We start from the raw sequence: 26,760 nt of genomic DNA, 5'->3' as shown, positions 1-26,760 counted from the left end.
CTTGTATAGTGTCCTATGTTCATGGCTAATTTAGATATACAAAGTAAAAAAAACAGAAGTCTCTGTTCTGAAGTCATAGACCCAGACCCCCATTCTTCACAGGCCCTTACGACTGTACTGAGTGCCATTTTCTTCAAGTCAATAGAACGCTAAAAAGGACCACCTGCGTGTATCGTTTACAGGATTGGGTGCTACAGTATGTCCATAAATAGATACAGTAAACATAATGGACAAATGTGTGTATGTTGTAGTTGGTATAGAACAGGATTTTAGGTGGGCAAATACCTCTGACTCACTACTTCAAGTAGAGTTAGTGGCAGGAGGTTATGGGGCAGTGAACAAACTATCATGAAATTGTCTTTTTCCTATCAGAAAAATGTTTTGGCCCACTGTATCTTCACATTCTTGGTAACAGTCTAACTGTATGAATATATTTCAGATGAGCTTAGGATATGTGCATGGTGTAGGAGATTTTGGTGACACAGCCTTTTATCTTTGGAGATCCTTATCCAAGCCTTATGTGATCACAAGTGAAAATGTGTCCACAGTTTTTTGATGTAGTGCATATCACTTTTCTACTACTTTTTTTGCTGTCACTAATTGGCTGAGGAAAATAGGAAAAGCAGAGGTATTCTATGTCCAAAATGAGGGTGCCTTATCAACTTTCCTTGACAGTAGTGAGAGCCATTAATCTCACATCAGAATCATATGTACACTCTTGTTTTGTTTTGTTTATGCTGCAGAAAAGTAGGACTTGCATCATTCTGCTAGCGGAACCCAAGCTTTGGGCCCCTTGTAGCAGAGTCTGTTTGGAATGGGAGTACAGTGTCTTGAGATGCCCTCACCTCAAAGCCTCCTGATACTATCTGCATAGTATGGAGCAGTTGCCAGGGAGTGAGCATGACCTATGAAATGTATTGATCATTGCTTCTCCGATGCATCTCCTTCTGTGGAGCCCCAGTTATAATGTAAAACAGCCTTCCGCAGGGGCCACCTCTAATAGCTGATTTTAGGAGATCTGAGGCAGTCAAGCTAAACTCTAAGTTCACCTCTGGTGCTTGTCATAACTATAGCATCTTCTTACACTTGGAATAGGCAATACTGTGACACCATAACTAATGTTGAGTTTAATGACCTGTACTGTGATAGGATGGGGAGAGAATATTAACTTTGTCCAAACAGCAGAGAGTCCTGTGGCACCTTATTGACTAACAGAAGTATTGGATCATGAGCTTTCGTGGGTGACGTGCATCCGACGAAGTGGGTATTCACCCATGAAAGCTCATGCTCCAATACGTCTGTTAGTCAATAAGGTGCCACAGGACTCTTTGCTGCTTTTACAGATCCAGACTAACACAGCCACCCCTCTATTTGTCCAAACAATTATTCTAAATCCCTCTCTCCACTTCATCATGTGAGATGCTTCTGAAGGTAGGGAAATGAATCTGAATGAGTCTCAAGTATCTTCCTTTCCCTGGTGGGTTTGAGGTGTCCAGAAGTACCTTAACCACGTTATTTTTGCATGTGTGCTAGTTTGACAGATAAGAGTTTGGTTGAGTTTGGATTTCTTCAGACCATTGATTTCTCTTTCACAGCACCTAAGGAAATGGTTGTTGGTCTTTGGGGGCTTACTGACCGCACTGTCGTTTTTCCTGTTAGGACCTGCTCCCATCTTGCACATTGAAAGGTACAGTTTACCACCTTTTATCTCTATCTAACACTTGTCAACTGAGCCTCTTCAGAGTTGTATCTACTCACTTTAGTCCGTGTGTGGGGTGGAGAATAATAAAGGTTAGTTTTCTTATTACTGGTAAGTCCTCCAGGACCAACATAGCTGTGGGAGAGCAAAGTGAATTATTTTGTGGCTTATGCATTCCAAGAACTAACTACAGTTATGCCTTCATGGGATGGGGGAAGGTAGGGGGAGGGAGCAGGGGGAATCCCACTGAGAGAACCATCTTGATGTAATATCCAAGGGGAGACAGGTAATGTGTTTTTTGACTTCGATATAGCTATGTGAGGTAAATGCTATAGCATGTGTTTACTGTTTACCTCGATTAGCTACATTGAGGTAAAAAACTACAGTGTTTGTCTCTCCGTGGATATTTCTGACATTGAAATGCCTCTCAATAGAAAATAATTGCGAAAAAAAATGTGAAGACAGTCTGCATTATTTTTGTAAAGCCACCTGTCCTATCCCTATTGTCTTCAAATGATATACTCTGTTACATTTGTGGAATGACACTGATGGCGAGGGTTGCTAAGGTATAAAACCTTCTTTTTCTAACTTTTGAAGAAGAACATAACCATTTGCAAATATTTGTGGGAGAAGGGATGAGTGGAGGAAAAAGTTCAGGAAACTAACTTGAGGCTTGTCACCAATTACTGGGGGATTGACGTGTGGCGATCGATCCACTGGTGGTTAATTTAGAGGGTCTAGTGAAGACCTGTTAAATCGGCAACCGATCACTCTCCCGTTGACTCCAGTACTCCACCAGAATGAGAAGCATAAGGTAAGTCAATGGAAGAGTTTCTCCTGTCGACCCAGCATGGTGTAGACACTGCAATAAGTCAACTTAAGGTACGTTAACGCCAGCCACGTTATTCTTGCAGCTTGAGTTGCATAGCTTAGGTCGACTTAGCCCTGTACTGTAGACCTGCGCGTGTAGGGTTTTTACCCTTCTCTATATCTACACTGATATAACTTGAACTTAACAATCCCAGAATGAATTTGCAGGGTCAGCAGTTAGTAAAACCATTCTCTGTTTATAAACTGAGCTCCTTGCATACGGAAGTCATTGATGCAATGAACATGGAATCACAGAATTCTTTGTTTTTTCACAAATTCCATTTTTCAGACTGAAGCTGCACTATTAAAAAATCTCTTCTGGTAAAACATGTAGAGTGATTTACTAGGTAATTTTAAAATGAATATTACAGCTAATGATGCTTTGAAGGGAAAACTAGTCTCTGAATCATGGAGAGCTGGTATAACAGTCCTAAATAAGGCTTTATTTGAAAGGAATGGTGTAAAACATCTTTACATGTTTATTTTGCAGCAAACTCTGGATGTTTGTCCTAATGCTGGTTTTGACTGGCTTTTCCCTTGGGATGTCTGGTATCCCACTGTTCCCTGAGGTGCTGCATTGTGCTTAGTAAGTAATCCTGTCTATCACAACTTTAATTACTACTACTTAGAAGCTGTTCAAACAATTTTCAACTACCATTTCATTCTCGGGTTGGGGGAAAGTCATTAATTGTTGATCTGAGTCTGAGATGTTGGGTAAAACTTTCAAAAGAGTCAACGTCACTTTTTCAAGTTCTTCTTTTTGAGAGAGATCCGGGCTTCTACATCACTTAAGCACTTTTGAATTTTACTTATTGGTAAGGGGGTGTGATGACCTCATTAGAGTCATGGGGTCCAGCTGGTTCTGGTCATTTGCATAGCAAGCCACAAGACTGGTATATTTCTTAAAGGGACTTTTATTTTAGGTCACTGGAACCGTTACTATCCAGCAAATATCATTAGCTCTCCAGGAGACCTACAGTAACAGTTCTATCAGCAGGAGTCAGGATTACTTTAAATACCGTTTCCCATCACTCATGCTGCTTGGCCATAGTGGGCTGAGATCCTCTTGTTTCCATGTTTGGCCAAAGTGCATTTCTCCTTGGGATCAAGGGCTTTCCCCTTTTTCAGACCCATCTGTCAGCTTTCCTTTTCCTATGCCCCACAAGACTGACTGTGTATGACATGGAAATCCAGTTATCACACTGCCAATAGTGATGACACTGTAGTGCTGGGAATTCCACTTAGCATTGTCCTTATCTTCCTTCTCCCAGAGAGGTGGTGCCAGATGGCTGTTAATAGGCAAGACATGGGGTAGAAAGCTGTGGATCCTCTTTGCAGAGAGGCTTCTCTGTGCTGGATGCACTTGTGTGCATGTTAATGTATTTCCCAGTTATGGAGCACTTTAAAAGGCAAGCCGTGTACCTAGTGGAAATAACCTGTCTGTCTTTCTCCAGTGAGAATGGATTCGAGGAGGGGTTAAGTGTGTTGGGACTGGTGTCTGGGCTTTTCAGTGCAATGTGGTCACTTGGGTAGGTACACAGTCACTGTCTATAAACTTCTTGTATTTTGATCATAAAGTTGCTGGGCTGCTTAAATGTGTAAAAGGGCCTGCTTACCCTGTAGTGCCCCCTACTGGTTAAATATGGCTCTCCCATGTCCTGCCTCAGTTTCCTCAGCTCTCAGGATCCCTTCAAAATGCCACATTTGGGCAGCATTTACCAGAATTTTAGTGTGCTCCACTTTATCATCAGTATTGGCAGCTGATGAGATTCTCTCTTCTGAGTGACTAAAATGCTTAGTGCTGGACAGTTGAAAACAATGTTGGGAGTTCATCAACAGCCTGGTGGACATAGTACAGATACGTGCAGTTCAAGGTCACCCACACCAGTCCTCTCCTGTTACTCAATGCATCTAAGTTGCGTAAATTGAAGCAGCTTTTTAAATTGGTCTCTGCTTCACAGTTCTATTATGGGCATCACAGCATGAGTGGGTTACAAACCACTGACAAGAACTAGGCTGCTGGTGTTTTGTGACTAATGTTGGCTACACAAATGATAACTGTTTCAATGCTACAGTGTACTTTCCCCATCTGTTTGTATCTATCTGTTCTCTCAGCTTACGCTTACATTTTAAGCTGTTGGCAGTGGCATTGGAACACTTTGTACAGTAGGGGTGTTGAGAGCCATTGAACAAAACTGTAAACCAGGTATAGAATGGAAACCATTTCAACCCATGGGGTGCAACCGCACCGCTAGCACCCCTGGGTCTTTGGTGCAGAGACCACATGTGAAGGGGGCCTAACACAGTGAGCCTAGACCTCTAGGCACTGCATCAATACAAATAATAAAAGAAAATCCTGTATCAACTCAATCTTGGACAGTGAAACTAAATGGAGTTACCTCCCTCTCTGTTTTCCATTAACATCACAAGAAGTGAAGTCAATTGTAAACAGACGGGAATGTGTGCTACTGCATGAGAATGATACTGCACCGTACTTTCAGTACTGTACTATTCATATTGAAGTCAATGACCCTTGTAAGATGTCAGTCACCTCCTGTACTGGGGCAACCTGTGCCATCTGTACATTAGCTGTAGATCTGAAACCTCTTGTCTCAACATATTGCAATAAAGAATCTCTCTTATCTGTGACCTTTATAATCTCTTCTTTGAGGTACCTATACTTCTTCTCTTTGATATATTTAGAGCTTTTGTAGGACCAACATTAGGTGGATACCTAAATGAGAGGCTGGGGTTTGAATGGGCTGCCACCATACAAGGAGGATGGGTGTTATTAAGTGTAAGTAAAGCTAGTATTCTTGCTTGTTGCTTTTATTGCAGACTGTGACTATAAAATATTACACAACTATTACAACTATAATAATTGACCATTTCTTTAAAGGGACTAGCTATTGGAATATACTATATCCTAGAGGCCTCACGAAGAAGAAGAAGGTACTGTGGGACTTCTATTTACATCCATTTCAAACCAGATTTAAAAGGTTTTAATTAAGGAAAATACAGATTTTTTTTTTCAGCCATACTTCTATTTCTTCACACTATCAGCCTTGTAATTAGAGAGACTTGAAACATTTCTGGGGGCACAGACTGCACTTGCTTTTTTTGGGGGTGGTGTTTTTTTTGTTTGTTTTTGTTTTTTGTTAAATAATGCTGGCATGATGTATGCAAAAGTATCCAGAAGCTCTATCAAACTGTTTCCTTTTTCCTTCCTTCCTTGCCTTCTCAAACAGAACCAATTTGCAGACCCCTCTGGGCACAAATGAAGAAAGAGCACACCTGTTGGCTAGTGAGACATAGCCAGGAATACTTCTGGATCAACATTCTTTTTTTTTTTTAAGTTAACTTAGTGATGAGAAGAGTGGACTTAACATTCAAACAGTGTTGCGTAATTCTAGAGCTGGGAGAATCACATCCCATAATGCATAACAAATTATGGATTATTTGTAATGGCAACATATTGCCATATTGCTGTTCTGATGCTCTATTTAAATACTACATGCCTTTCTTTTGGATGTTCCTGCTATGGATTGGTTGAACTGGTAAATCAAATGTCAGCCTGCTTATCTGTGTTCACAGTACAGTGCACTGAAGAGAGATTTTGCACAATGTGAAAAAATTGTGTTTCAGAATGTTCATTTCTTGTACTTGAATCTGCTGGGGACTATCCCAGACCGTCTGTTACATGTTTTATTGTAATGTGCATTTTCCTTTTAAAAAAAGGAAAAGAATAGTTAAAATATCATATCTGATAACCTTAGCTGTTCAAAGGGAATTTGAAATAGTGAAATGGTGAGCTTAATGCTCTGTTAAATAAAACCAAGTAACTTCTTATTTCTAAATTCTGTGAATTTCTTTAGCCAAATGATATTACAAGTGAGGGTGGAAAGGAAGCCAGCCATCTTCCATGTCCTCCTATTAAACATAGGACTGAGAAGAAAAGGCAAATACTGGAGAATGGGAGAGCTGAATTTATATGCTGGGTCATATTCAGTAAGTACAGCATTACATATGTTTAGACCAGGACTAAATTTGACCCATGATGGAAAGGGAATTTGGTAGAATTAGAGTCTGCATTTCTACTGGGTGTGTAGCCCATAGGGCTAGCTTTAGTATTTATTTTGTTCAGCAGTAATGCAAGGAACCTACAGGCCTGTATCCTATAAGACATTGGCTTCAGCAGTTAGCTTGAGGTCTATGAACTTAAGCCATTTATCTGTGCCAAATGGTCACCCCTAAGTTTTGGGGAACTGAGAATAGTGTAGAAGGGGGAAGTTTGTCCACAACAATACCAGCCCACCACAGGAACTTGAGCTAACATCAACTTGTGGATGTCTTAGGATGGGAACATCTGCAGATGTCTGAATACAAGAGTGCCATGGCAATGAATTGATGTATATGATAAGTTGAGATCATTAATATACTAACTTATAGGAGAAGGGCAGCCCAACATTAGTAGGTGAGGAGATACAAATAAAGAAGAGGGGAGAAACTTCTGCTGAATATGCATGAGACATAGTGGTGTCAGCTAACATAAAAGTATCCCAGTGAGAGGGATATGGTCAGATGTACATTCTGTATTATCTCTGTCTACCTTGCTGGGTTAGAGTATTTGTGACTCTGCTAAATGTATTCAACTATTGTAAATACAGAAGGGTTCCTAAAGTGTGCGTATTGCATCTCTGCACAACGGAGTTCCCAACTAAACAGTAATCTTAATAATACTGGACCTGATCTTGGGACAAGAACCTGTCAAACCTCAGAGTGGTTCAACCTCAGAGTGTGAACTGGGAATTCTTAAGTAATCCATATAATTAATATACAATTGATAGATCAGGCTACACGTGCAAGTTGGGCCACTTACCCTTGCAACTATAGCAGAGTTTTTTTCTTCAGTATATTAAAAGTGCATGCAAGATTCCCATCTCAAAAAGCTCTGAGCTTATAATCAGGAACATCCATTCAGCCTCACTCCTTGACAGCAGCCAGGAGCATTCTAATGATAAATCCTTCCCTAAATCTTGGAGGAACAGAGGGGCTTGGAAGGCAAATAGAAGTGAGAGGAGTCAGTGCCAAACTCGAGCTCGACCTGCCAACAGCATTTTTGCCATATATCAAGAGGATTTCAAGCACCAGCTGATGACAACCGTGGTTATTTCTTGGAAGAGGAGGAGGAGAAGAAAAAAAGGGGGTGGGGTGGGGGAGGGAAGGATGTTGGTGTATCTGTGCAGGGCTTTACCTATAAAATTCGTATCCATGTCCGATCCGCAAACATTGTCCACGGCTATAAAATGGATATCCACAGATTTGCAGGGCACTATGTATAGGCCCACTTTACCTTTAGATTTATTGCTCTGCTAACACGACCCTGCATTCCTTTCATGGTTAGGTTTATTCCTACAAGCTTTAACATGACTTATCTCCTTGATAGATGCAGAAACCTGGAATTTCTTTGATTAGCTTTAAACATTGTTTAATATAATTAGTTAAATATGTATATTATATTTCTGAGCATCCTGCCTGTAACACTTTTGTAGCTATATCTTAATATCAGTAAAAGTGCAAATAGGTTTGAAATAACTTTAAAAATAAGTGACTGTGATGGCTTTGTTCTACTCACTGCAGATAGGTCTACTCCTTGTGGAGGTTCTGGGGAATACCTCACTGGCTCAACACCCCTTCCTGTGGTTGCTTGCTGTCCCTCCACCTCTCTCTTTGTCTGCAACCCCCCTCTTGCCCCATGCAGCCTCTTCATGATTCAACTCTGCAGCTAAATCACTCAGTGTTCCCCCCCGCCTTCCAGGGTTTTACTCAAAGTCCTTCTGCACAAAAAGTCCCAGGCAGTCTTTTCCAGCACTGTCCTGATGGTGCTACTTCCCCAGTGGTGGGTACAGGAACCTGGGGCCACCCTCTACTCTGACTTCCAGTCCAGGGACCCTCAACCCAAGCATTTCTGGGCTTTCCTCTTACAGCTCTTACTGCTTCTTTCCTAGACTGCTTCCTACAACGCCTGGTTTTCCTCCTTTCCCTGAGTGTACCAGCTCCAAACCCTCCTCCCTCTTCCCAGGGAGTGACTGCCCTTTCCCAGCAGCAGCTTATCTGTTACCAGCTTCCTGGTTTTATAGGCCCACTGTTCCTGCACAGCAGAACCTGCTTGCAATCAACTCCCTGCTCCCTGGCTCTTCTTCTAGGTACAGCCTATGGAGTTAATACCTGTCAACCTTAACCCCTTCCAGTCCTGTGTGGGATGGACACCCTATTACGTTATAGTAATTTTATTAATATCATATTTTGCATCAATATTGAGGTCTCTCTCCCACAAATGTCATCCTGAGGTTTCTTTTAGAACAGGAAACTGGAATTTTACTTGTTCCATTTTAGAAAACTTTTCTGAAACTTCAGAACTTTGTGTGGAACAGGAGTTCATGTTTATAGCCACATCTACTAGTCAGACTTAGGGCGGTGTTATACACCATCCAAGCATTCTGCAGGATGAGGGTCTTACATTGTAAGATCTTCAGAACAGAAACTTAATCATGTTAACTTTGTGCACTTAGGTAGTCCCACTAATTTTATCTAGACTACAGAGCTGCATTAAAGAGGAAGGGTGGTCCAATGGTTAAGGTGGTAGGCTGTCACTCTGGAGAGCCAGGTTCAATTCTCTGCCCTGTTAGAAAATTGATCTTGATTAAAAAAAAACACAAAACGATTTAGATTGTAGCACATAACCTGTTCCCTACAAAAACAAAAAAACTCTTTGTTCAGTACTTTAAAATGGTTCCAGCAGTAAAAGAGGCTACCACTACTCTCTATCTGCTACCAACAATAAGAATAGCAACTGTCATAAACAGATAGCTAAAGGTTAATGTCTCTTTCACCTGAAGCACCTGACCAGAGGACCAATCAGGAAACCAGATTTTTTCAACTTTGGGTGGAGGGAATTTTGTGTCTGAGGTCTTTGTTTTCTGTCTGCCTGTTTTCTCTGAGTTTTGGAGAAGTAGTTTCTGCTTTCTACTCTTCTGTTTCTAAGTGTAAGGACAAAGAGATCAGATAGTAAGTTATATGGTTTCTTTTCTTTGGTATTTGCATGAATATAAGTGCTGGAGTGCTTTGATTTGTATTCTTTTTGAATAAGGCTGTTTATTCAATATTCTTTTAAGCAATTGACCCTGTATTTTGTCACCTTAATACAGAGAGACCATTTGTATGTATTTTCTTTCTTTTTATATAAAGCTTTCTTTTTGAGACCTGTTGGAGTTTTCTTTTCTGGGAAATTTCAGGGAAATTGAGTCTGTACTCACCAGGGAATTGGTGGGAGGAAGAAATCAGGGGGAGATCTGTGTGTGTTGGATTTGCTAGCCTGATTTTGCATTCCCTCTGGGTGAAGAGGAAAGTGCTTTTGTTTCCAGGACTGGAAACGGAGAGGGGGAGTCACTCTGTTTGGATTCACAGAGCTTGTGGCTGTGTATCTCTCCAGGAGCACCTGGAGGGGGGAAGGGAAAAAGGATTATTTCCCTTTGTTGTGAGACTCAAGGGATTTGGGTCTTGGGGTCCCCAGGGAAGGTTTTTCCGGGGGACCAGAGTGCCCCAAAACACTCTTAATTTTTTGGGTGGTGGCAGCAAGTACCAGGTCCAAGCTGGTAACTAAGCTTGGAGGTTTTCATGCTAACCCCCATATTTTGGACGCTAAAGTCCAAATCTGGGACTAAAGTTATGACAGCAACACAAATAGACTAATATTAATAACATCATGTTTTATTGCACAGAAGTTGGTATAATATTAAAGTTGGTTCTGACCATTATATAGGCCTAAGGATTATTTTTATTCTCCCTTCACTTCAGGAATATGCAGTTCTGGATATTTTTAATCCACAATGAACCAATGTATTGACCAGAATGAGTAGTTAAAGGCTGGTTGGCTGTTTTTTTTTACAGTAGTATTATGTTGTTCTCACTTAGTTGCATTATATACAATATTTTTGTTCTCCATGCTACTTTGGAACTGAATATTCTGTTATATTAATAATTAACTTTTATTGCCTAGAACAGGCAGCTAAAGGTCAGTTTGGACTATTTTTTTTTCATAACTAGTATGTTGCTCTCTGTTATATTACATGTATCATCCCTTGTGCCACTTTAGAACAGAGCGTTGGGGCACTTTTAGTAGTAAAGCTATTTATTGCCTGTAATGGCCAGTTAAAGCTCAATTTGGCTGGGTTGTTTATTCATACTGTGTTATTCTCACTTATTTGTATGATTCTGGCTGGCTGTCCAACTTTGGAATTGGCTGTTCTTGGGCTTTTTAAAAATGGCTCTGGACCAGAACAGGTTAATGATAGTGTGCTATTAACTGGTTCTCAATACTAAAATATTCTCAAGGTTGTCTGACTGGATCTGTTAATTTTAAAATCAGTTTTATTTATTAAAATGCCATAATGGGCTGTTCAGCTTTTACCCCTCCCATGAAATCCTGTTTGGTTTACTGTTGCAAACAGTTCTACTGCAGTAAATAAATTATTTGTGTGTTTTAAGGCAGAAGGGTTTAGCCCAGCATGTGTGGATCCTGCTGTGATTTCACCGTACTTGCTTTTTCTACTGAGCTGGCTAGCCTTGAATTCACACCATTGTCTCTGCCATAGACATGCAGTGTTTCTAAATCAGCAGTGCTGTCTTTCTGCAGCTTTTTCACAGTGACTTCTTTGGCAACGACAAGGTAATTAAAATGGCACAGTATTACTTTTGCAGGTCTTTTGTCTTCTATGGCAAAAACAATAGGAGTCCAGTGTCGCCTTAAAGACTAACATTTATTTGGGCATAAGCTTTTGTGGGTAAAAAACCTCACTTCTTCAGATGTCCTTTATGGTGTAAGACGTTCTAGATGTGGTAACTGTGTTGCACAATGTGGACTTCCTGTAACAGAATCTCTTGATTAAATAGGTAATGGAGGTTTTCAAAGTGAGGCAATCAGTTTTCTGATTTAATCCTCTAGACTTGCCTGTTCTTGCAGTCATTTGAGCAACTAACAAGCTTCAAACATGGTCTATTCCCAGCCTCATGTTTACACTACAATTTTTACTTTGTCTGTCCTTAAGGCCTGTGCTTTGGACAGCTACATTGCAGCAGTGTATGAGCACTCAGTTATATTATCAGAGGACACCAAAATACCTGTTTCTCCTGAAGATGCTTTGATGCTGATGAACAAAAACATGGATGTTTTGGAAGGGGCCATCAAAGCAGCAGCCCTGCAGGTATTGTCATTGGCTCTTCTGTACTGAGATGTATTTATTTAGGTGGAGACTTATTTAATTTAGTCTGTTTTGCCAGGGTGCACGTATTATTGTGACTCCTGAAGATGGTATTTACGGCTGGCTTTTCACAAGAGAAACCATTTATCCCTATCTTGAGGACATCCCAGATCCACAGGTGAACTGGATTCCATGTACTGACCCTGACAGGTATTGTCTTTGCTATTAAATGGGGCAGTGGGTGGTGGGAGAGAGTTAAAAATCTCCATTAAGTGGTGGAGATGAATGACTGCATAGGGGTTTGTGTAGCCTAATCACAAGAACGTACTATCTGAGTTTTTCATGATTGTTTTTTCCCCATAAAGTGTAGTCTAATTACAGTTTCTCAGTTTCATGTAATGTACTTGTTGGATTCAATGCTTATTTGAAAGAAAAACATGAAATGCAGGTTATAAGGGCTCTGCTTTTTCTATTATCTCTAGGTGGGTGCTGGGACATGGTCAGGACCTAAGAAATATTCACTACTGAAATGGGGGATGCCTGCGCCAAGATTTAAAAAATAAATCCTATCATCTGTGTTTTTATCTGAACCCCAATTGATCAATGAGATGTGAAATAAGTGCTTTCTTTAGTGCTTGAGCACATTTTTGGTGATTAAGTAAAAGTCAAAATCCAGTCAGTGTTAACTGTCAATTCTTATTATCAGGTCCTAAGAGATATTCCATGATGTCACAGTGCATTAATTTATGAAGAGCAAATATGAAACAGCAATATTTCTAAGATGAAGGAATAACATTATTTTAGTAGGTTTTTGGGGTGCGTTTAAAGGAAAATAATCCCAATAACTTTATTCATTTTAGTACTAACATGTTAACAGTGTAAAGAAAAAAACTATTGAACAAACAGAAATCAAAATTCAACTTGAATTACTTCAAAGGACTTTCAGACCGTACTAATTTAAAATCCTTGTTTTTTAAGCGATTGCTATCTCTGTATCTGAGTACCCAGTTAAGCAGAAATAATGGAAGCTGACAACCTTTTTTTCCCTTTGTAAACTGTAACATTAGTTGATTCATAATATTGCAGTTTTAAAAATTATTTATTTTTCAATAAGCTTAAGACACATCACATTGTCTTTAATATTTTAATATGGCAGGATTACAGGAATCTCAATCAATAGCTAATCATAGGATGGGAAGGACCTCGAGAGGTCTTCTAGTCCAGTCCCCTGCAGTCATGGCAGGACTAAATATTATCTAGACCATCCCTGAGAGGTGTTTGTCTCATAAAAGGCAGTGATGTAATTGTGACATATCAGGGTACAATCCAGACTAATGAGTAGCTGTGTCACCCCCGCCCTCTAATTTGGGGTGCCCTTTACATTGCTTTGTTAATGTAACCTCCAGATAATCTGGACTGCTCACAAACAGCAGCATCAAGTCACTCCCAGCTATGTCTGGGTGTGTGCTGCAGCCTGCCAACCACATCTCGATTTTTATTCCAGGTGACTTCTGGAATACATACCCTCTCCTATATTTCCCTCCAGAAATGTATGTCCTGCGCTGCCCAGCCCTCTCCTGGACAATAGAAGTCTATTTCTTTAATAGAAATAATATGCACACATTTTGTTACCCCAAATGGAGTTTATCAGATACTTCAATTTAAACACACTGGATTAGATTAAAACAATCAAACAAGTTTATAAACTAAAAAAATTAGAGATTTTAAGTGAATATAAGTAGTGAGGCATAAAAATCAAACATGGTTACAAGAAAAATAAACATAAAACACAACTGATGCTTTTTAAATTTAGCTGTTAAATTCAAAGCAAAGTTGTTCTCACCACATGCTCTCAGCAGTCTAACTGGCCAAACTTCTTAGGCCAGGACCCTGTCTTCTGTGTTGTTGGTGCTTCCTTTTCCTTTCTCACGTAGTGAATCAATGGACACAATGAGAGGAAGGGAGGTGGTGTGCTGTGGGGTGTCTGCCCCTTCTTTTTATAATCCTGACTGGGAGCATGGCGACAGGCAGACTATGTGGAAGGGAAAGCTGTTTCTTTGCTAAGATGTAGATTTTTTTTAATTTTTTTTTTTATCCCTTCCCCCTTTCCTGCCAATGAATTGTCACTTAGCAGGTAATGGCCTGTTGACCTTGATTACATCTAGCTGAGGCATGCTGAGGAACCGGTTTGGACACTCCCCAGACTTTTCTAGAAAACATACTTTTAGTCATGATCTCAGCTTATGTTTAGAACTTTACATATAACGCTGCTATGCACATTTTGTCATGATATTATTGATCAGCAAATGAATTTTTAAATGCTATCTCCAAAGGCATACTTTGTGCAAAGACTATTACAATAGCGTGTAGAGTTTGGACGTGAGTACATTCTGTCACAGTAATGTCAATACATGATAAGCAGTTGTACTCGGCTACAATTAATGATTAATAATATATAGTCATAGAAATATTTGTTAATGTTTTGCCGCTAGGTGGCTTTAGAAGAATGTCAGTTTGTTTTTTCATCTACGCAAGGGTTATTTAACCCAGGATTAGAATGCAAATGTTCCACCATCACTTGATGCTGAGTAAAGCCAGAGTTTAGCCATTCTAATATTTATAAATGCTGCAAATACTGGCTTTGTATTTCAGCTGTGTTTACCTTTAAAATATTATTGTGCTTGTTTGAACAATGACATGGTAATCCATAGTATACAAAAGTAGAGATTTGGAGTTAAATCCTGGCTCAATTGAAGTCAGTGGCAAAAATTTACGCTGAGGAACAAGATTTTATATAGTGGGGGTGCTGTGAGCCATTAGACCCAACTGTAAATCCTGTATATAATGGAAACCACTTCCATCCCCTGCACCCATAGTTCCCTGCATCAAAGAATTTGCTATCCAGAGCAGAAACAAGCAAAAAAAACCCAAAACAAAAAAACCTCAGATATTTTTGAGCTGGAGATTTAGGCTGAAATGAGCCTTGTTTAAAGGCTTAAACACAGCTATGAGTTCCCAGAGAACATATTTAATACATCTTGGAGCATCTTTCAATAATTTAAATTTTAAAAAGTCGCATGTACACTAATCTCTGCAAACTATTATGGAACAGCCCCAAATTTTAAAATAAGTTTTCCTTCTACACATCCCTCCCCGCAATAACCTGTAGTTCAACGGTTAGGTTATTCACCCAATATGGTATTGGTTACTTAAGGTGGGTCTCTATCAGCCTTTCCTGTTGAAGACATTCAACTTTGTATAAAATACTTGAATGCTCATTGGGCCAGAGGACAACTCTATAGTGTGATGATTTTGCCCATGTCTAATTGTAAACTCAGGGAAACTCAAGCGTTTCAAAGCAAATCAAACCTGTTAAGGTATGGAAATGTAGAATTTAAGCACTCAAACAATGTTAAATCCTGACCTGTAATGATGTCATTCAATAACCATACAGTTGTGACTAAGGCATTGTAGCATTTGTGGTCATAGATTAAACTGAATTGATTTTTGAAGACACGTTGTTGGGTTTTTTTATCCCATTTTCCCCAGTCATGGTATAGAGGCAGGGGAATGAAGGGATGAGCATGTACAGAACAAGAGCTTGCTTCTGCTATGAGCTCCAAACAGGTTCCAGGGTCTGCTTGTGTGGAGCTTATTGTAGGATCAGAGCCTAAGAAACATTCAGCATTAAGATAGGGGGTACCTGCCCAAGATAAGACAGCACACAGTGTGTGCAGTGCTTCCTGAACTCAAATTGAAGAGTGAGATGTGACATTGTCCTTATATTATGTTTTAGTAACTAGTTAAACATTTGGTTTTCAAGCATAAACAAACAAACAACCTGTACATCCAAACCTCTGATATTTGTGGGTTTGTTGTAATGTTGTTCTTTCACTTTTTCTCTTTCCCAAATCTCATTTCTGGCACTTAGTTCTGGCATTTCCTAATTTTTGAGGGCTTGACTTTGCAACCATAATAATGTTCTTTTATTGTTTTGTGTGTGTGTGTGTTGTGTGAATATACATAAATACACACACACACGTGTGTGGGGTTTTTTTCAGTGGAACAAGGAATTGGGTTTGGGTAGGCGAGAGGAATCTAGTCTAGGAGGAAAATGAGGTGTAGTGGGTTGGGAGAGACTGGAAGCCCAATATCACACTGTTCTGTCCAGTTAGGATAACCCATACTGGCACAAAGGGAGACTTCTCGATTTTATTCTGAACACTTTTATAGACTCACCAATGGTCTCTTCTGTACTTTCATTTGGCTACCCTACAACAGCAGTCTTCTAACTTAAATCCATCATTCTTCTGCTCCAAAGCCTTAAGTTTAGAATTTTTTTTTTTTTAATTTCTCACTGACAACTAGATTTGCTCCTGCACCAGTGCAGGAAAGACTCAGCTGCATGGCTAGGAGCAATGCGATCTATGTGGTTGCCAATATTGGGGACAAGAAGCCATGTAATTCCAGTGATCCCAAATGCCCCAGCGATGGTCACTATCAGTATAATACTGATGTTGTGTTTGATTCAGAAGGGAAATTGGTGGCACGCTACCATAAGGTAAGAAATAAACAACTTTGCACAGTTCAGTGCAGTAATTGACTCCTTTTAATCATATTTAGCATTTTTTCCAAAATCCTTTAACTAAAACTATTGTGGAATATATTTAGTGCCGTGCAGAGGATCAGAGTGTGTGCCATGTTAAAGCAGGAGAGGTCACATTTTCAGTGTCTGTAGTCAGAGGAATTTACTTTCCCAGCCACAGCTGCAGAATCCTAGCTAAGGAAGCTTTAGCTCCAATTTGTCAAACATTAATCTGAAAAATTCCAGTCCAATCTAGTTCTTGCTTCAATAGGCAGCCACAATTGATTGCTCTTTCACAAACCTTATGAAGGGCAGAAAATTAATGCCACTGGTGAACCCCAAGCAATACCTACTTGGTCTCTCTTAGGGCTTCTCTACACTGCAACTTTCTTGCTCAGGGGTGTGAAAAAACACCCCCTTGAGAGCAGCAAGTTTCAGCACTGTGAAGCAACAGTGTAGACAGTGCACCAGTGCTGGGAGCCGCACCCCTTGTGGAAGTGTGTTTTGTTTTTGTTTGTTTTTACAGCACTGGGACAGAGCACTCTGCCAGGACTACACAAGCCAAGTTAAAGCGTTGCCACAGCAGCACTTTAGCATTGCCAGTGTAGATTAGCACTTAGGTAGCTAGTGATTTAAGTAGTCAGCTGAGATTGTGGGGTCTTACATTCAATTTGATGGCATTTCTTTGTTTGAGTGTATTGTGATAGTTTCTGAATGCTACATCCAATCAATTCCAAAGTTACAGGGAATATTCTAGGCATCAGTGGACAGAACCCTATGGATTTTGGTGAAAATTGGGAAAACCTGAAGGGTATAAAGAAGGACACACGCAGCCCCGGGGCAACTGATTAGCAGAGCAGCAGCTGCAACCACTTTTTTGTAATTGTCTGTAGAACAAAGAACCAATTGATGGCAGCCATTAACACCTTCCAACATAACAGCTTCCCCATCTCTGCTCTCTCCATCCTCCCAGTTGTTTAAAATGTTAATACCCTGAAAAAGAAAGAAAAGCATGAAGATCAGAAGGGATGGTAGGAGGAAATAAGAAGCTGTGAAGGTGCACACAAAGCCCCTGGTATGGGGGGAAAGAAGGGAATGGGGGACACACAGAATCCTGACATTAGGATTGGGAGGATGGTAATGAAGGAGCTGAGTGAGGACTCCACTGGAGAGGAGTACAAGGAGGAGTGCAAAGAACCATGGGCATGTGCACCCTCATTCGCCTCTTGGCTCATTGTGCAGTGTTCAGCCTACAGATGCAACAAATCATGTCAACCTCTAGTAAGGAATTATGAGAACAAACTGTGAAAGTGAAACTACAATAAATTCCCCAAACTTAAATTTATATGTAACTAAAATAATAGTTTAAAAGCAAGGACACTAGAAATGCTAGGCACTAACTTGCTGTATCACTTTTTCTGCTATTGTTGAAATTTAATTTAAACTTCCAAAAAGCCATTTGGTACCATTTATAAATATGAAGGGACATTCTCTGGGGGGTATGAAAAATCCAATATTTCATAATTTCCTACCAATGAATAAATTAAAATACCATTCATGGAAGAGAAAAGGGAATCCTGTATACTTTATCTGACTTTTCTTTTGCATTGTAATCCAGTCTCTTTCAATATGGGGAAAAAAATAGAATTTAACAGAAACTTAGACTCTGTATTCCCTGTATTTATGTAAACAATTTAACTGAACTGAGTTCTGATTTATATGGCCTTATATATTTCCCTTCTCTCTTTCCCATAAACAGTATAACCTCTTTGTGACAGAAACTCAGTTTGATTACCCTAAGGAGCCAGAGTTTGTCACCTTCAATACATCCTTTGGAAAGTTTGGCATTTTCACTTGTGCGGACATACTTTTCCATGATCCTGCTGTGGTCCTGGTGAGCAAGTTACAAGTGGACACCGTGTTGTTCCCAACAGCTTGGATGAATACTCTACCACTTTTGTCTGCTTGTCAGTTCCACTCTGCGTGGGCTATGGGAATGGGTGTCAATTTTCTTTCAGCGAATATATGCAACTCCAGTTTAGATATAACAGGTAATTTACAACCTTGGCATAACTGATTTGGTATCTTAGGCCTTGATCCTGTAAACTCTTATGCACATGCTTCAAGTTCAGCATGTGAATAGTCCAGCTGACTTCAGTAGAGCTACTCATATATTTAAATTTATATGTGTGTGTAAGTATTTGCAGGATCAGGATCTTAGTAATGAATGTTCACAGATGGTTCGGAATTTAACATTTTATTTCTCCTCTAAGTTATTTTTTTAGGTTAACTTGTAGAACTTAAATTCCTTATTAAGCAGTAATTGCTGAAGTTTGATTTTATGGTTCAATGTAGTCTCACCACAGACCTTTGTTTTCAGCAATGCCACGTAACTATCGTTTGTTAATCTGATGCAACAAACCTGTATCTCCACTAGGTAGAGACTTAGGGTACATCTACACTACCCGCCGGATTGGGTATCCGGCGGGTAGTAATTGATCTATCACAGATTGATTTATTGCATCTAGTGTAGATGCGATAAAATCGATCTCCGATCGCTCTGCTGTTGACTCCGGAACTCCACCGTGGCAAGAGGTGGAAGCAGAGTCGACGGCGGAGCAGCAGCAGTCAACTCGCTGCCATCCTCATGGCCAGGTAAATCGACCTAAGATATGCCAACTTCAGCTACGCTATTTGTGTAGCTGAAGTTACATATCTTAGGTCAAACCCGCCACTGGTGTAGACCTAGCCTTTGTACTGATGAATACTCTTAATTGAGTTGTGATGGCTGATTTTCATGCAATATCTGTATGCTTTATAAACTAGTATCAAACTTTCTTTATAGACTTGTGTTCCTTGATACATTTTTTTTCAGCCTGTTGCTAGGATTCATACATTATAGTTGTGTGTATGTTCATTGTCCCAGAGCAATAGCATAGTACAACAATCTGATATATCTGTTAAGGATGGGTCTAGCACTTGAATAACTATTCATTTCAAAAGAACAGACTTGTCATTCCTTTTTCATGTATGAGGCTTGTCCAATTTATAGCTTAGTATTACTGTGGGGGAGCAAGTCCAGTTGATAGCTAGCACTAAACTTTTTGCTACTTGGGCCCCTTTGTTTAGGCATCTCCACAGCCATCTCCACTGATGTTGAGTCATTGCTATGCTAAAGTTAGATGGCCTATTCTTTCCTTTCTTTCCTCAGAGATTGTTTTTTGTCTGTGGGGAGTGGGTGGGGGGGGGGTGTTTTTTTTGGTATTGTAAAATAAAAATGATAGCCACGTATTTAAGACCTACATGGAGGTGCAAAGGTAAGGGATTTCCTGGCACATGTTCTCCCTACAATGTTTTATTTGCTTTATAGTGTTACCAGCCACTCTGCCAAATAAAAACTACATAAGAGAGACAAGACCAAATCCAACAAGTGTAATTTCTACCTTTTTTCCCTATCACTGTCATTTACACCAATTTAGTCACACTTACTAACATGTGATTTATATGTCACTTACATGCTGTGAAACGTTTGGGTTTGGTATAATTCCCATTGATGTCAATGAGCATTAGACCAGGCTTATAGTAAAAGCTTTAATTTTGACTTTAAAATAGTTCTGACAATAATGGAATAAAACTCTGCACATGTTTAATGTGTGATGATAAAGTGCACAATACGAAATGGGTAATTCCTTTCTGATTCAAAGCTCCCTCTTGTCTGTCACACGCAGGGAGTGGCATCTATGCACCAAATGTACCCAGAGCATTTCATTACAATACAGAAACAGAAAGCGGTCACCTCCTGGTTACAGAGCTGAGTTCACACCCTCGTCTTTCTCCCACTTACCCTATTGCTGTCAACTGGAGCTCGTATGCCACAAGCATCAAACGATTCTCACCAGATGGCCATGATTTCAGTGGAGTCATTTACTTTGATCTGTTCACCTTCACTGAACTCGCTAAGCCTGAAGGAAACCGTACAGTTTGCCAGAAAGACCTTTGCTGTCATTTGAGCTACAGGATGGCGGAGAAGCGAGAAGATGAAGTATATGTCTTAGGTGCTTTTGATGGCCTCCATGTTGTTGAAGGAGAATACTATTTGCAGGTAAAGCATTTTCTCTTTATTTCTGATGGGGTAGGGTGGCGGAGGGCTGGAACATCCCTTTTCCATTTGGAGTCCTTCACATCTGCCCCAAGGGATAGTTAGATACTTCATCACAAAGTGCTTTCTTAAAACAAATGTTCGAGAAATAGGATACTATTAACCCCACTGGTCTTCTTTACCCAGTTTAGGATCTTGATGCTTCCTGTTCTGATTGTGATGTCTTTTCCTGGCCAGAGGCCTGGGTTTATCTTTGGTTTATAAGGGTTCAGAGAAGTTGGTGTCTGTACCTGGAAGGGAACGCACACAGCCCCTTCCTAGAACACATGCTAACTTTAGGAGGACAGCCTGTTGCAGCACTTGCTGACTCAGCAAATATGCTCTATCCTGTGGGACAGCTTGTTTCAGTTTTGAACATTTAGCATCAGGTTGAAGCGATGCTCATGCTGATAGGACTCTAATGTATTGCTGGGATTGCAAGCTAATGTATCGAAGACACAGGGATATAATCCACCCTTTACACATAGCTTTTGAGTTCTTTTTTATTTCCAGTTTAGTACCATTTCTATAGCATTGTGTAAGCCTAAATGGATCCTTCTGTGTAGGACAGGCAAATATCCCTGTAATGAGGTGGGACTCACCCCGTGGCGCCTCCTGCTGGTTGTCCAGGCAATTAGCTTGCCAGCCTCTGGAGCACCCTCTGCAGGCCAGTGTCCCGCTTGCCACTGGCCCTGAGTCCCTCCTGGACCCCAGTGCCCCTTTTAGGCCGAGATGCTGCCCCTTGGGTGCCCCCACTCTCTATCCCCACCTCGCCTCAGACTATGGCTACTGCCAGTCTTGATCTAGCCCCCGTTCACTGGGGCAGACTGAAGTCTAAATGCCACTCATCCCCAGCATGGGGGGTTTGGACCTCCTGCCTCTGCCTACCCTTTTGCTGCCCCTCTGCAACCCCAGTACCCTTTCCAGCCTTTAACAAGGCCTGCAGCCTGGGGGGTTTCCAGGCTGGAGCTGCCCCAGCTCCTCTAGCCTTCCCCCAGCCCTGCTCCATTTTAGGTATTATGTTCAGCTCCCGGACAGCCAGGACCTTCTCCCTCAGCAAGCTAGAGAGAGACTCTGTGTGTTCCTGGCCGACTGCCCTCGTGTAAGGACCTACTGGGACGTGGCTGCATCTGTGGCTGGTTCCCCAATCAGCAAAGGCTTGCTGCTTATCCTAGCAGCAGCTCTCTCACAGCCTCAGCCCTTTTCCAGGGCTGATTTCAAGTCCTTCAGGGCAGGAGGGGGGACCACCCTTCTACAATCCCCATTTCATTGACTGCGAAACTGAGACAGAGCTGAAGTGATTTGTTCAGGCCACAAATTGTGTCAGTTACAGAGCTATAATTGAGTGGGTAAATACACACACACAGGCACGGGCACAGGCATAGGTGAAGCATTCTGTTGGATTACAAGGTATCAGAGCATCCATGGGTCTGACTTAATTATATGAGTAAATATTTTTATAATACCTTGACAATGAGAGGTTTTTCCTACTGTCAAAGCCTGGCTCTTGTTTACTGTAAGCTCTCCAAATATATCCCCTCTGTTTCTTCCCCATAGATATGCACACTACTGAAGTGTAAAAGCACAGACTTGAAAACTTGCGGGCAGCCAGTGGCTACTGCTCACACCAGCTTTGACACATTCTCTCTCAGTGGCACATTTGGCACTAGCTACATCTTTCCAGAAGTCTTGCTCACTGGGGTTCAACTGGCGCCTGGTGAATTTCAGGTAAGAGGATGCCCTTGAGCTGTTTCAGACTTGCATTTTAAAGGATCCTATTCTAAGATGACAAAGGCCAGTGCTAAACATAAAAATTGTCCAACTATGACAACTTGGGTATGCTCAGAGGCCTTCTGCTCTTGATGATTGGCTTGAGTCAGAGATTGGGTTGTACATTATTTGCCTTTTTCCAAGCTAAACTGAAATACATGAACATATTAATGTTGCCCACACACTGCTCTGCTAATGGTACTATTTATCTTTCTTCTCTCAAACTAGGTATTAAGTGATGGACGTCTGATAAACCAGAATGGCACTTCTAAACCAGTCTTGTCAGTGACACTCTTTGGGAGGTGGTATGAAAAGGACCCCCCACACCCACAACAGGCTTTCCCATGATGTGGCTATTGATGCATTTCTCAGAATAGGAACATCCTATAATGTTAATCTGTGTTAACTACAGTCATTATCTACTATCTTATTTTTCATATTCTGTAATCTAAATATATTCTGTCTAGTCAGTGCATGTTACATTATTGACACAATTCCATTACAAAACCAATTAACTGGACAGCAGTTCTGCATCTTTATTAACTGTTAGCCTCTTCTTGCTACTGGCTTGATTTTGCTGCCATTCAAACTGAGAGAAAAACTTCCACTAACTTTAATATGGCGGGATCCAGTTCTTTATCAGCAGATATTGGCCTGAGCAACAAAACTCACCTTAGAACCTGGATTTTTACCCCTTAAAATGTTTACTTTGGGAGCTAGGGTAGAGGTCACCTCTGGGTTTTTGTTCAGGCCCATGTCTAAACAAAACTGTTGATAAATCAGAGATTCATGTACATTATTAATTAGATCCATTCTTCTGAGTTGTCAATCCAATACCTTCCACGAGTACTGTAATTATTTTGAAAAAGCGAAAAAATTGACATCCTTCAATTAGATAATGTAGTTACATTTTCAGATTAACATTCCTTTTAATAGACTATCCCATCACACCAAATTATAGTTTCAAATGATTCTGTTTTCCATATACAATGCATTTTCCCTGAGCATTGTACATCATGAGCATATTTTAAGTATGTGGTAAATATGCTTATTTTTAAAATGGCAATACTGTAGTTGTGCTATAGTTTTCAAACAGTGATCTGTACCCATGCTAAAAGTCCTGAAAATGCCAGGAAATGTGCAATAATGTTCATGCAGGTCTATGTACCCTCAGTATTTCTAATGCACCCATCACTATCAAAATAGCAAGATAGAAAAGATTTGGGTGTGTTCTGTTGAATGTTCTGTGTTTTTTAGGGTCCTACATATACTTAATTTGACTTGTTTTAGTTGTTCTGGTGTAGTCAGGGTACTCGTGTGTAACTTCAGATGGATAAGTGTTCACATGAGTGGGACCTATACTTTACTGGAAGTGGGACATGTGAACTTCCTTTTTCTGGAGTGATTTAAATTGGGTGTTTAGTTTTTGATTCGGTTACTTTTCAAAGTGAATTTAAAATATCAGTATCCATTTTCTTATTATAATAAATGCAATTGTTGAAGATTAAAAAACCCTGCATTCAGATTGTAGTCTTCAGCAATTTTTACTTCTGTTTTTATTTTGCAGATGTACTTAATCAGGTATTCAACTATTGCACATGTGACCCAGGTTAAACGTCATAAGATATAATCACGTTTTAGTCTGTATGCTGTCACTAACGTACAACCATCCTACATAATTCCAAAGGCAGCCATAATAAAGAGAATGGGAAAGACTCTTTTAAACTCAGTTACTGCACACTATGGGAGCATAAGCGATTTGAAAAAAATCACAGGAAGAAAGGAAGAATGGAGGATATATGGATCAGTGGGAGGGGGGAAAACATCAAGTTTAAGATAGGGTGAGATTCCCCATACCATGATAAAGAAACCTCCTCTGTAAGAAAGGCTTGAATAAGACTTGTGATTCTGGATTCCAAGATTCCTTCTGTCTCTGAGAAATTTGCCTCGTTGAACCCAGTTTCTTTCTGTGACATCAGACTATCAACAGCCTCTGTTTCCTCAGGACAAGTCAGGTCTTAGCATGCCACACTAATCAGGTTTTCCTGCTTCACTTTAAATCAAACTAAATAGTGTCAAGCTCTTAGGCCAACGCCGAAGAAATATTCAAACATACCGCTCCATAAGCCCAGTTTATACAAATTGCTGAGCCCCTTTTGTCTTACTAGGATTTGAAGGGGCTCAACTCATCATTGTATGTTCTCCTCAACCTTTTAAGGCACCATTCTTAATCGGGAAAACCACTGTCTGATACCTGTCATAATCTCCACATCCGAGGGCAGAGATATGAAATGACTTGCCCAAGATCACACAGGGTATCTGTGGGAGAGCAAGGAATTGAACCAAAATCCTTGAGTCCCACTCCAATGCCTTAACCACAAGACAGTCCTTCTCTCCTCAGTGCAGTATGTGCTAGGTATTGCTTTTGAAGTATGGGTGATGCTAAACACTCCTGTATTCACACCCTGCACACTATTGTTGTAGTCTTTGTACAAAATATGCCTTGCAAGATATCATTTGAAAACTAATAACTCATTGATCATTAATAGTCATGTGTGATATATGTATGTGATGGGCATTAAGAGTTGTGAATATATGCTGGAATTATGCCTGAAGAGTGTGTAAACCAGGTATGGCAGAGAGACTTGTTAAACAGGTCTATCCTAAACAAAGTAATGTTTACCTCAGTTTACATATAAGCATTAAACAAACTTATCAAGCTGACAAGGGGTGGAGGTAAACCTCACATTAACTAGTGGGGGAGAAGACAGCATGGCATGTGTACCCAGCAGAAGAGAGAAACTTGGTCTAGGTTTTAGTTTTCAGAATAATCCATTTTGAAGGCTTACTGGCATGGTCAGTGGATGAACCATGGGCTTGGGGAGGCTAGTCCCACCAGCCTGCCTCTTCTGTCTGGGTCCCTATCCTTCCCACCCCTCTTCCCCTGCCGGAGCCCAGCAGCCCCTCCCCCAGTCCTGGAGTGCCAGGTGGGCAGGCAGCGTGGCCCAAAGTGGCAGATGGGTGGGCGGGCAACTGTGTTGAAGTCTCTGGCTGATCACAGCCCCCAGCATGCTGGGTGGGCGGACAGCATGGCCCCCAGCCCTGGGTGCGTGGGCAGCACAAACACTGGCTCCAGCCATTCAGAGTCCCTGGCCATAGGCCGGCCCCCATTAGCTCCAGCCTGGGGCAAGGGTGCCGGAGCCCTCCCAAAAGTGTGTAGGGCCGGGACCCCTCACCCAAGGTGGGGGTGAAGGCAGCCCCTTGCCTGGGGCAGGGACCCAGGCTCCCCACAGCTGACCGCACAGCTCTCCCCAACTCAGCTCCCTCTGGGGGCCTCAGAGCCGCAGCCTGGCCACGATAAGAGCCGGGCAGGCAACTGTGGGGAGCTGCAGCGAACCCTCTACCTGCCTGGGAGTGGGGCCTTTGGGGGAAGAGGAGGGGAAGGGGGCAGGGTCTGCCTTAGTGAAAAGTGGACTGGGCCAAGCCCATCCACTTTCAAAAAGTGGGAGGGTTATGGCTCCCTGCATCTGAAGAAGTGAGGTGTTTTTTTTTAACCCATGAAAGCTTATGCCCAAATATATCTGTTAGTCTTTAAGGTGCCACCAGACTCCCTTTTTTTTTTTTTTTTTGTGGATACAGACTAACATGGCTACCCCCTGATACTTGTGTCTTTAGAAATACAAACTAGCTATATTATTTCTCTGAACTGTCCAGGAAAGGGTTAGACATTGCAGAACATGCAATTTGGGGGAAGTCCAGGTTTGGGAGTGTATTGGGGTCACCTTGCAAGTAGTAACCAAGACTGGTAGAAGCCAGAGTGGAGCAGTGGGACTGAAGACAGGATGATGGGTTCAGAGCCACTGAACCAGAGCTCTCTAGTACACAGACAGAAACTCAGGGTGTGACCTGCATGCTCATAGGCTGGTTGGGAGCTACAACAGCAAAGCATTGTGAGGCAACCAGAGCTGCAGGGCAGGTGGTGACACAACTTCTGACTGCTCTGAACTGCACTCCAGAACATGACAGTATGCATAACCAAGTAGTCTGAAAAGTATGATCATTTCCATAAATATTTGTCAATTTACCCTTTTATTCTGTCTTTTTGTTCAACTAAAACACTCCTCTTCGGCCACATATGAATGTGTGTCAGGATTCAGGCACTACAACAGAGCTAGTCTCCAGGCAACCTAATCAGTACAGCCAGCCTGCAGCTGATGGCCTGATTGGCTGGAGAGGCCAGCAGGCTGGCTCTTAATCCAGCATCAGCAGCTCCTCGCTGCCTGCTCAGCGCTCATGCCCAACACTGTGACTGCTCCTGCGTTACCTGTTTGTTTCAGTTCCTCACCTCCAGTTTGACCTTCAGCTCCAGTTTCTGACTGCTGACTCTGGCTCCACCCTTAGTCCTGATGCTTGGTTTCCTGCACCTGCTGTGACCACA

The 26,760-nt window shown here is 41.2% G+C and overlaps 2 protein-coding genes across 4 annotated transcripts in view; both read left to right on the top strand.

Annotated features, from left to right (window-relative positions):
* SLC18B1 (solute carrier family 18 member B1) overlaps positions 1–9,486 on the top strand; it is a 33,440-nt gene extending 23,954 nt beyond the window's left edge. For both annotated transcript variants that reach the window (XM_030556333.1, XM_030556332.1), the window contains exons 9-14: positions 1,596–1,687; positions 3,060–3,155; positions 4,024–4,098; positions 5,273–5,366; positions 5,469–5,521; positions 5,818–9,486. In XM_030556333.1, coding sequence (XP_030412193.1) covers positions 1,596–1,687; positions 3,060–3,155; positions 4,024–4,098; positions 5,273–5,366; positions 5,469–5,521; positions 5,818–5,884 — 477 coding nt within the window. In that variant the 3' untranslated portion in view covers positions 5,885–9,486. The remainder of the gene's footprint in view (positions 1–1,595; positions 1,688–3,059; positions 3,156–4,023; positions 4,099–5,272; positions 5,367–5,468; positions 5,522–5,817) is intronic.
* A 1,326-nt stretch (positions 9,487–10,812) lies between these two features.
* Positions 10,813–24,037, top strand: LOC115648563 (vascular non-inflammatory molecule 3-like). Of its 2 annotated transcripts, XM_030556331.1 has the most exons (8): positions 10,813–11,297; positions 11,677–11,832; positions 11,909–12,039; positions 16,198–16,390; positions 18,174–18,465; positions 20,143–20,516; positions 22,110–22,280; positions 22,551–24,037. In XM_030556331.1, the coding sequence occupies exons 2-8, from the start codon at positions 11,773–11,775 to the stop codon at positions 22,668–22,670; spliced, it is 1,341 nt and encodes a 446-aa protein (XP_030412191.1). In that variant the 5' UTR covers positions 10,813–11,297; positions 11,677–11,772; the 3' UTR covers positions 22,671–24,037. The 2 variants fall into 2 exon arrangements, with proteins under 2 accessions (XP_030412191.1, XP_030412190.1); XM_030556330.1 differs by lacking the exon at positions 10,813–11,297 and having other exon boundaries at positions 11,492–11,832.
* The last annotated feature ends 2,723 nt before the right edge of the window (positions 24,038–26,760 follow it).

Source organism: Gopherus evgoodei, chromosome 3 (assembly GCF_007399415.2).
Source record: "Gopherus evgoodei ecotype Sinaloan lineage chromosome 3, rGopEvg1_v1.p, whole genome shotgun sequence".
NCBI classification, from domain to species: Eukaryota; Metazoa; Chordata; order Testudines; family Testudinidae; genus Gopherus; species Gopherus evgoodei.
Note: the sequence above shows the minus strand (reverse complement) of the source record. Positions and strands in the feature narration are given on the sequence as shown.